General features: G+C 45.7%; 1 protein-coding gene across 1 annotated transcript in view; it reads right to left on the reverse strand.

Annotated features, from left to right (window-relative positions):
- Nucleotides 1-265: 265 nt before the first annotated feature.
- Nucleotides 266-10,293, reverse strand: part of SDS (serine dehydratase) — a 13,637-nt gene continuing 3,609 nt past the window's right edge. The window contains exons 2-7 of the mRNA XM_044658798.1: nucleotides 9,115-9,154; nucleotides 8,132-8,271; nucleotides 7,694-7,785; nucleotides 4,714-4,941; nucleotides 2,241-2,365; nucleotides 266-1,041 (exon numbers count right to left, since the gene is read on the reverse strand). Of these exons, the coding sequence (XP_044514733.1) occupies nucleotides 842-1,041; nucleotides 2,241-2,365; nucleotides 4,714-4,941; nucleotides 7,694-7,785; nucleotides 8,132-8,271; nucleotides 9,115-9,154 (825 nt within the window). The 3' untranslated portion in view covers nucleotides 266-841. The remainder of the gene's footprint in view (nucleotides 1,042-2,240; nucleotides 2,366-4,713; nucleotides 4,942-7,693; nucleotides 7,786-8,131; nucleotides 8,272-9,114; nucleotides 9,155-10,293) is intronic.

A 10,293-nucleotide genomic window follows, 5' to 3' on the forward strand; every position in this document is an offset into this window, starting at 1 on the left:
ATCCCTGCAGGAACAGGAATGAAAAGACACCAAGGAAATAACAGACCCAGAGATTGCATTTCATAAATAGATAATCATTCTTTTTCTTTTTTATTAATTAAAGCATTTGGACATTAGAAAAATGAGCAAGGACACCTAACTGGCTCAGTGGATTGAGGGCCAAGCCAGGAGTTGGGAGGACCTGGGTTCCAATCTGGCCTCAGATTCTTCCTAGCTGTGTGACCCTGGACAAGTCACTTAATCTCTACTGCCTGGCCCTTACCTCTCTTCTGCCTTGGAACCCATACTTAGTATTGATTCTAAGACAGAAGGGAAGGGTTTATAAAAGGAGAAATGAGTAGAACCTGGGATTAATTCCCCAAGCCTAAAGGAGTGGGTTACAGAGAAGAGAAACCCAATGCTCCTCACTCCCCTGCCCAACTTTGACCTTTCCAATCCTGAAGCCCCTCTTTCTAATCTGAATCAGAGACAGGGACCCACATGAAAGCCCTCTCACTCATCTGAGCCACTTGCCTCCCACCCAGCTCATCTTTTATCTCTGGGCTTCCCAAGTTTCTGTGGGCTGGTGGAAGGGCTGGAGTCCAGTGGGGCTAAATGGCAGAAGTCCCAGGAGAGGGCCAGAGTTTCCCTGTAAAGCCAGGGGTCCCCAAGAGGCTGGAGGCCCTCTCCCTAGCCCGGACCCTCCTACTCTTCCAGCCCCACGTAGATGTCCCCTCTAACAACCACAATAGAAGAGCAATAATAATAACGATAATAATAACAGAATAAGGCACTGGATAAAACTCCAGTCCCAAGAAGGGGTGCTTGGCAGGGGTGCTGGAGGAGGTCTGTGGGAGTGGGCTCAGCTGGTCTTCATTCCCAGCTGCCCTTTGAGCTCTTGCAGCTGATCCAAGCTGATGTTGCTCCCACCACACACGATGACCACCACGCTGTTCAGCTTGGCAGGGAGCTTCCCTTCACTCTGGAGCTTCTGTACTACTTTGCTGTAGATTGCAGCCAGGGCGGCCCCACAGGCCGGCTCCACCAGCATCTTCTCATCGTCTGTAGGGAGCCAAAGAAAGCCAAGGTTAGCGGCTGAGCCCAGAGGTGCAGAGCCTTGGGGAACCAACTGGACCTGGAGAACACTGACCTCCTCAGCCCTGGCTGCTAAGACCAGTCAGTCAACATTTACCTGCAGTTGCTAAAAGATAAAAAGAAAAGCAAAAAAATGGAAGCCATCCTTGCCCTCAAGGAGCTTCTACTCGACTCTTTTTTTCATATATATTTTATTTTTTCTCAATGATGTGAAAAAACCTAATTTTTTAGCTTTTTAAAAAAAGTTTCAGCCAAATTCTCACCCTCCTTCTTCCCTCTTCTCTCCACTCCCTGAGATGACAGATGATCAGATACAGATTTTATGTGTGTATTAGTGTAAAATATTTTAAGGAGCTTCTATTCTAATGGGGGAGATTCTAGAGCTGATAGTTAAATTTTTGATGCGATCTTTTCCACCATACTACTATCTATAATCAATCACTCAATAAATATTGATTAAGGGCCTCCCATGTTCCAGGCACCAAGCTATAGCTGGGGAATACAAAGAGTCAAAAGATAATCCCTGCCCACAGGGAGTTTATGATCTAACTGGGGAGACAACAAGCAAAAAACAAACAAATGGGCAGCTGCGTAGCTCAGTGGATTGAGAGACAGGCCTAGAGATGGGAGGTCCTAGGTTCAAATCCGGCCTCAGACACTTCCCAGCTGTGTGACCCTGGGCAAGTCACTTGATCCCCATTGCCTATCCTTACCACTCTTCCACCTAGGAGCCAATACACAAAAGTTAACAGTTTAAAAAACAAACAAGAAAATAAATAAATTATAAATAAATATATTTATATATATGTGTGTGTATATATATGTATACACACATATATACATATATATGTATATATATATACATATATATATATATAGTGAGCTATATGAGCTATATAAATAGAAAATACTGAACAGAAGGAAGGTGCTGGAATTAAGAGAGTTTGCTGTAGAAGTTGAGACTTAAAGGAAGCCAAGGAGGCCAGCAGGCTTATGTTCTGTAGAGGCAGGATTATGGGCATGTTTTGTACCCCAAACTGCCCCCTTTTTTCTGGGGATCTGCTTGTTAAATATTTACTAGCACACCCCTGCTTGGAGGGAAGGTCTTTGCACTCTCCCAATCCTACCGTTCTCCTCACAGCAGGAGATTATAGCTAATAACTCACCTACGAACTTCTCCAGAGCTCTGACTGCTTCTTGGTCTGTGATCACTTCAGAGAAGACTGGGTGTTCCTGGGACAGCTTCAGGGTCTGAGCTGCGACAGTGTTCACCCCAAGGGCTTTAGCCACACTAGGGGAGAAGGCAAGAGAATCAGACCGACTTCCATTTATACTAAAAAAAAGTTACCTCTCTAGTCTTAGAATCAATACTATGTATTGGTTCTACGGCAGAAGAGCAGTTAAGGGCTAGGCAATGGGGGTTAAGTGACTTGTCCAGGGTCACACAGCTGGGAAGTATCTGAGGCCACATTTGAACCCCAAACTTTTCTCCAAGCTTGGCTCTGTATCTACCGAGCCACCTCGCTCCCCCATCTATACTCTTAAAGAGAATTTCCAACATGACCACCACGCTGGTAGCCCTTGCTTTACATGGTAAATGTCTTCACAAAAAAGATGAGTGATGTGAACTTTTGTAACTAATACCAATAATTTTATTATTAATAATAAAAAGCAGTGCCATAGGGTTGATAGAGAGTGGAGAAGACCTAGGTTCCAGTCCCATCTTTGACTGTGTGTAAATCTCTTATGCCTTTACAGAGATGCCAACCTGCATTTGTGAAGGGTATGCCCATTTCTGGGAGCTCCCCATACTGATGAAGTCACAGATCTCCTCCAGAAATGAGCCCGATCCAGCACTTTACATACACGATCTCAGAAAATTGCAGGAACCCTGCAAGGTCGGCTCTATAAGCATCACCCCCATTTTGTAGACACAAAACTGAGATTCAGGTGAAGAGAGAGTTAAGTGCCAGAGGCAATATTTGAACCTAGGTCTTCCCGACTGCAGGTCTTTCAATTTATCCACTAAGCCACAATTCTGTTCTTCTTCCCAGTCCCCCACCCACAAAATCCATACTTTCTGTTTCAGTATTAATTCTAAGACTCAGAAGGGCAAGGACTGAGTAAATGGGAGTAAACGACTTGTCCAGGGTCACACAGCTAGGAAGTGTCCAAGGCCAGATTTGAACCCAGGTCCTCTTGACTCTAGTTTTCTATCTACTGTGCTACCTAGATGCCCCCACAATTCTGTTCTAAAGACACCAGAGGAATGGGAACCAGGCGGTAATGCTTCCTCATTCTCGCCTTGCTCCAAATTCCAAGGGTTTGGAGGGAAGTGGAGAGGGTCCTCTTGTGGCTAGGGACCAAGCAACCAGCATTAAGTACCAAGAGTCCTGGGCATCTTGGAGGGAGGAGGAAACTGAGTCAATGATCTCTATTTTTGTAGGGGCAGAAATATTAGATAGGCACTGGATCTGGGGTTTCCTTGGAATAGGCAACTTTGTCTGCAACCTTGGAGAGCTGCCTAGACATCACTGAGAGCTTAAGTCAATCAATCAACAAATATTTGGGGGGGCAGCTCGGTGGCTCAGTGGACTATGAGCCAGACCTAGAGACCGGGAGGTCCTGGGTTCAAATTGGACCCCAGACACTTCCTAGCCGTGTGACCCTGGGCAAGTCACTTAACCCCCATCGCCTAGCCCTTACCACTCTTCTGCCTTAGAACCAACACACAGTGTTGATTCGAAGATGGAAAATAAGGGTTTAAAACCCCCCAAACAAACATTTGTTAAGCTTCTTGTGGATCCAAGAGGGAGGTAAAAACCACAATCCCTGCCCTCAGGGAATTGATAATCTCTCAGGAGAGATAAGAAGCAAACAGATCCCTACAAAACAAAGTAGGTAGGGGATAAAGGGGAAATAATCACCAGAAGGAAGGCAAAGGCATTCCAGAAGAATTGGGGAAGGCTCCCTGTAGAAGGTGGCATTTCCAGGGAGCTCAGTAGGAATGGAGGAGGGCAGACACTGAGCAGATATCTGATTCTTTCTCCATCTGAGGCTGGCTTTCTCTGGACTGCGCCTCTTCAGGATGGAGAGCGAACCCTGTACTGAAGAGTCGGAAGACGTGGGTTCTAATCCTGGCTCTGCTCCTTGCTTGGCCAAGTTCTTTAACCTTATTGGACCTGTTTCCAAATTCACAGAATGATGGGATTTATCTGGATTGATAAGATGCCTCCCAGCTCGGAAGGCACTTGTCTAGAGGGTCCTTACAGGGCAGTGATGTTTATACCCGAGGTGAGGGCAGGGGAGATGCTTGTCCCTTTTCTAGGGTTAGACTTTAAGCCCCTGGATGCCTGGCCTGGGGTTCTGGAGCCACTTTCTATCACTATGTAGCTACATGGTACAGTGGATAGAACGCAGGGTCTAGAGCCAGGAAGACCACAGTTCAAATCCAGCCTCAGACACCTACCAGCCGTCTGATCACCTGCCTCAGTTTCCTCAACTGTAAAATGGGGACCATAATTGCCCCAACCTTGAAGAGTTGTTCTGGGAATCAGATGAAAGAAATAATCCTGGTAAAGGGGTTAGCACAGAACCTGGCGCATAGTAGGTTCTTTTCCGTCCCCTTCTCTCTCTTACCTGGTAATCTTGGGAAGCTGGACCAGTTTGCCAGCTTTGAGGGCTGAATTCAAACTGTGGGCTCCGTGGGTTTCCATTGCGATGACAGGAACATCCTTCCAGCCCACCTCAATCAAGCCCTGCACCACGCCACACAGGAGACCCCCGCCGCCCACCGACAGGGCAATGGCACCGGGCTTTCCAGGAAGGTTCTTTTTCAGCTCCTTCACGATGGAGGTATGGCCTTCCCTGGAGGTTGGGAATCAGAGAAGACCGTTATTTCAGAGCTAGAAGGGTCTTCAGGGCATCTAGTTCAGTCTTTACCCGGAGGCATGAGTTCCTGTTCCCTGGTAAGTGGATGGCCAGCCTTCCCTTGAACACTTGTAAGAACGGACAACCTACTACCTCCCAAGGCAGCCCAGTTCACTTTGTCAGAATGCTTTTCATTTTTGGACATGGCCAATGTGGGTATTTCTTTTTCTTCTCTGGGAATATTTGTTACAAAGGTGTTGTTTTAGGGGCAGCTAGGTGGCACCAGGTCAAGAGATGGGAAGTTCTGGGTTCAAATGTGACCTTAGACACTTCTTAGCCGTGAGACCCTGAGCAAGTCACTTAACTCCGGTTGTTTAGCCCTTACCACTCTTCTGCCTTGAAATGGATTCTTAGTATTGATTCTCAGAGAAGGTAAGGATTAAAAAAACAAAACAACACAAAAACAAAAAGTAAAGAGTTTTTTCCCCATTGGGATAAGGCAATAGGGAAGGAGGAAAAATAAATACTTGTTGGTTTAAAAATATGTAAAAATTAATTTAAAAATGTTATCTTTCCTTCAAATTATTTGCTTTTGAAGCACTTTAAAAACTAATTTACATATTTTAACTCTTCCTTCCTAAAATTTATTATTTATTTTTAACATTATCTTTTTCAAAAATTGAGTTCCAAATTCTCTCCCTCCTCTCGCCTTTAGAGATGGGAAGCATTATGCTAGCAGTTCTATGTACAGATTTCCAAAATAGATATAGATATAGATATAGATATATAGAATTTGAATTTTGAAAGGCAAATGTACACCTATCCTAAAGCTGTCCTTCATTTCATATAACCACATGAGGTGCACCTCTCACCTCCAAGCATTTACCCTAGCTGTGCCACAACCCTGCCATGCTTTCCTTTGTCATCTCTGTCTCATGCCTTCCCTGGCTTCCTTCAAGTTCCAGCTAAAGACCTATCTTTTACCTTTCTCCCTTTTCCTTAATCTTAGCACCTTCCGAGACTTTCCCCAATTGATTCTGTCTATTTGAACGTAGCTGTTTGCACGTTTTTGTCCTTTTTAGACTATGAGCTCGAGGTAAGGATTAGGTATTTTTTGTTTGTTTGCTTTTCTTTGTATCCCGAGAGCTGAGCAGAGTAACTGGTACATAGCTGGTGTTTAATAAATGCTACTTGATTGACTTTTGGTGTAATGGGAAAAAGTCCTGAATGGTGTCAGAGACCCTGGGTTCAAGGATGCTTAACTACCTGTATGACCCTGGACAAGTCACTTAACTTAACAGGGCTGAAGATTCCCCATGTGCATAAAATGAGGGGGTTGGACTCTGGTGTCAGTGTCCCTTCCATCTTATGATCATATGACCCTCCATGGAAAATCAGATTAATAATATAAACTTATGGAATTCTTTAAAGTTGCCAAAACACTTTATAAAAGTGATCTTATTTGATCCCCAACATTGGGATGTAAGCATTTCTGTCATTCTCTTTTTTTCAGATTAAAAAAAAAAGAAGAAACCACTGAAGCTACCGTGTTGGAAAATATTGATCTCGTTCTTTACCTTGAGTCTATAATGCTTAGACAATTGGGTAATGTGGTGGATAGAGTACTTGGCCTGAGTTCAAATCCAGCCTCAGACATTGATTAGCTCTCTGACCATGGGCAAGTCTTTGAAACCTCTACCTGCCTCAGTTTACCCATCTGTAAAATGGGGATAAAAAATAGCATCCACCTCCCAGAGTTGTTGTGAGGAGAAAAATGATATAAAATTTGTAAAGCTCTTTTTAAGGACTAACTATCATCACCTGTGTCTGGAGGGAGGGGGAGTGAACTTTCTAGGAACATAGAGCTGCTACATATCTAAGGCAGGATTTGAACTTGGGTTCTCCACTATGTTATGTTGTCTCCCTCAGACTTTTTGCCTTTCCTTTTTTGGGCCTTCCAAATCTGCCCCAAGTCTATCTCTTCTCTAGATCCTGGGCACATCTACAATATGTAATGGCTGGACTCGATGGTTTCTCAGAGGCCTTCGAGATCAAGGTTCCTGGGGCATTCTGGGCTGTTTTATAATCAATGCCAAGGGCTCTGTGAGGTACAAGGAGAAAAGTATTGCTGACTAGGATAATCCGGAACCTCTTCCAGGAGGAGGTGTTGTTGGGGTTCAAAGGATAAGTAGGAATTTAACAGGAGGAGGAAGGTGAAGGAGAGGCTTCCAGGGTTGTGGGAGGTAGAATGCATTCAGATCTGTGCTTGAAGAAGGGGATGGAATGGAGGATGGATTGGAGTGGGAAGAGACTTGAGGCAGATAGGCACCCCCCATCCCTCCTCCTACAGAAGGCGTGAGATTTGAGGGTCTGGACCAGAGGGGTGGCAGTATCAGAGTTGAGGGAAAGGGGCATATTCGAGTTGAAGATAGAATTGACAAGTCTTGGCGCCATATTGGTATGGGTGTGAGAGCTGTTGAGGAGTCCAAGATAACTCCTGGGTTGTGAGCTTAAGAGACTAGAAGGATGATGGTGTCTCTACCTTAATAGGGGAAGTAAGAGGCAGTGAGGGTTTAGGGGGAAAGATATTGAATTCTGCTTTGGACATGTTGAGTTTAAGAGGTCTATTGTACATTTATTTTTCTTCCTGATAATTGGAGAGGCGAGACCAGAGGTTAGGGCTAGATAAGTATATTAGAGAACCATCAGCCTAGAGATGGTCACTGAGTTCAACTTGAGCAGTACCTACCAGATGAGGGGGTCATCGAAGGGGGGCACAAAGATCCAGCCTGGGTTGTTCTTGGAAAGGGCTTTTGCCAGTTGGAATGCCTCGTCCAATGTCTGGGGATAGCCAAAGCACACAGGTGAAGAAAGTTCTTTTCTTCCTGATCCAATTAGTTGGACCCTTTTTGCAGGGTCCTATCTGGCTCCCAGACCTCACATTCTCCACCCCCAGCTAGTTTTGTTCTTCAGTCTATCCTCGACACCACTGCCAGACAGGATATTCCTAAAAATGTAGTTTCGACTTCATCACTCCCTTGCTCAAGAAACTCCAATGGCTCCCTATCACCTCCAGAATCCTATACAAACTTCTTTGTTTGGCTAAAAGCCCTTTACAACCTTGTTCCAGTCTACCCCTTATCCATTACACCCCCAACATGTATATGCCCACCTCTCCAGCACTCACCTCACCTACAACCTTGACCATGGCACCCTCATCCTTGAGTTTCTTGATGGTGAGGGAGGGCGTAGTATTAGGCACAACGATGGTGGCAGGGATGCTCAGCTTCCTGGCAGCATAAGCCGCAGCCATGCCAGCATTACCTGCTGTAGGTAGTTGAAGGAAGGAGGATAGGCATCATTGCAGAAAGACCCCAGGATGGTCTATGGTAGATCTAGGTTGGCCTGTGGCTGACTTTAGGGGAAAACCCCTCTAACCAACTGGTTAGTTTTTGCTGCTTCTGGGGTCGTCCTCTCTCTCTTCCTGAATCACACATCCTCAGTCATTCCAATGACCACCTCCTCCCTGGCCTGAGGATGCTTGAAACCTTCAGAGGACCCAAAATCCAACCCCAAGAAGGATATCCTAGAACATGATCTTAATCTGTCTCTTACTTTAAAGGAATCCAACCTCTGAGGCAACTGGGCAGCTCAGTGGATTGAGAGCCAGACCTTGAGATGGGAGGTCCTGGGTTCAAATCTGGCCTCAGATGCTGCCTAGTTGTGTGTCCCTGGGCAAGTCACTTAACCCCACTTGCCTAGCCTTTGCCTTTCTGTCTTAAAAAAATTTTTTTTGAGCCTTACATTCTGTCTTAGAATTAATACTGTGTATCTTGGCTCTAAGGCAGAAAAGTGGTAAGGGCTAGACAGTGGGGGTTAAGTGACTTGGAAAATTGATACTTAGTATTGATTCTTTTTTAAAAAATTTTAATTCTTAACTTCCATCTAAGGCAGAAGAATGGTAAGGGCTGAGCAAATGGGGTTAAGTGACTTTGACCAGGGTCACACAGCTAGGAAGTCTCTGGGGCCAGAGTTGAACCCAGGACCTCCTGTATTCAGGCCTGGCTCTCTATCCACTGAGCCTCTTAGCTGCCCTCCCATGAAGTCTTGATATTTGGAGGTTATTCAGTGGATATGAACCTTGGAGCCCTGCCCCAAGGGGAAACTTACCTGAGGAACACACGAAATGCTCACAGCCCCTCTCAGCCCACTGTGGAGACAAGGAGAAAGGGAGGTGGGTCAGGGCTGGAAGGAGACATCATGGAACAGTAGAAAAAACTAGATTTAGAGTCAGAGGATCTGAGTTCAAATTTGACCACTGGCACTTACTAGTTCTGTGACCCTGGGCAAGTCATTGTTTCTTTTAGAGCCTCTGTTCTCTCATGTAAAACAAAGTGGGGTGGGTCGGGGGTGGGTGGGGCTTGGCATTTAAGAGCTGGTCCAGGTCCAAATCTGGGATCCTGGGATGAGAAAGTACTGAGGGCTTCTTCCCATCCTGGCCTTGGCTCTGCCCATCCCTCTCCATGTATCTCCTGCTGTGGCTCAGCCCAGCTCTCCACATATCAAGCTCGTCCCGCCTTTCAATTCCCAGCTCATGCACATTCCTTTTCCTTGTCTGGCATGCCCTCTCATGTCTCTCTGCCTGGCAAAATGATGCCTTTACCCAGTTACTAACAGTGATGGGATTTAGAACCTGAAGAGACCTGAGAGATCCTGCCTCATTTTTTTCAGAGGAAGAAAACTTGGGCCCGAACAGGAGAATTTCCCAAAGTTCCAAAGCAAGAAAGTAGTTGGGAGTGGGTAGATGTGGACAGCTAAGTGGCTCAGTGGATTAAAAGCCAGGTCCAGAGATTCCTGGGCAGACACACCCTAGCTGTGTGACCCTGGTCAAGTCACTTAACCCTCACTGCCCAGCCCTTATTGCTCTTCTGCCTTGGAACCAATACACAGTATTGATCTTAAGAGGGACGGTATGGGTTTAAAAAAAGAAGAAAAAAAAGGAGGTAGTTGGGCTAGGATTTGAACCTATGCCCTCCTCACTGAGAGGTCAAGTTTATTTTTGTTTATTTTACTCAACAGGTCCTTAGACAAAAATTCCCTTTCCAAGAACTTTTGGAAGATGGAGGAGAATAAGGGAAGGAGAAAGGAGAGTGACCCTGTAGGCAAGTCACCAGATTGGGTGTGGACATCCAGCCCCAAGAAAAATCTCACTGGCTCTGGACTGGGCAATCTTTAGAGGCCATAGAGGAGGCCAGTAGGCAGCTCAGAGCTAAGTTCCAGTGAGGGTTCCTCCTCCTCCTCCTCCTCCTCTTCCTCCTCCTCCTCCTCCTCCTCCTCCTCCTCCTCCTC

The sequence above is a fragment of the Gracilinanus agilis genome, chromosome 1, assembly GCF_016433145.1.
Source record: "Gracilinanus agilis isolate LMUSP501 chromosome 1, AgileGrace, whole genome shotgun sequence".
NCBI lineage: Eukaryota > Metazoa > Chordata > Mammalia > Didelphimorphia > Didelphidae > Gracilinanus > Gracilinanus agilis.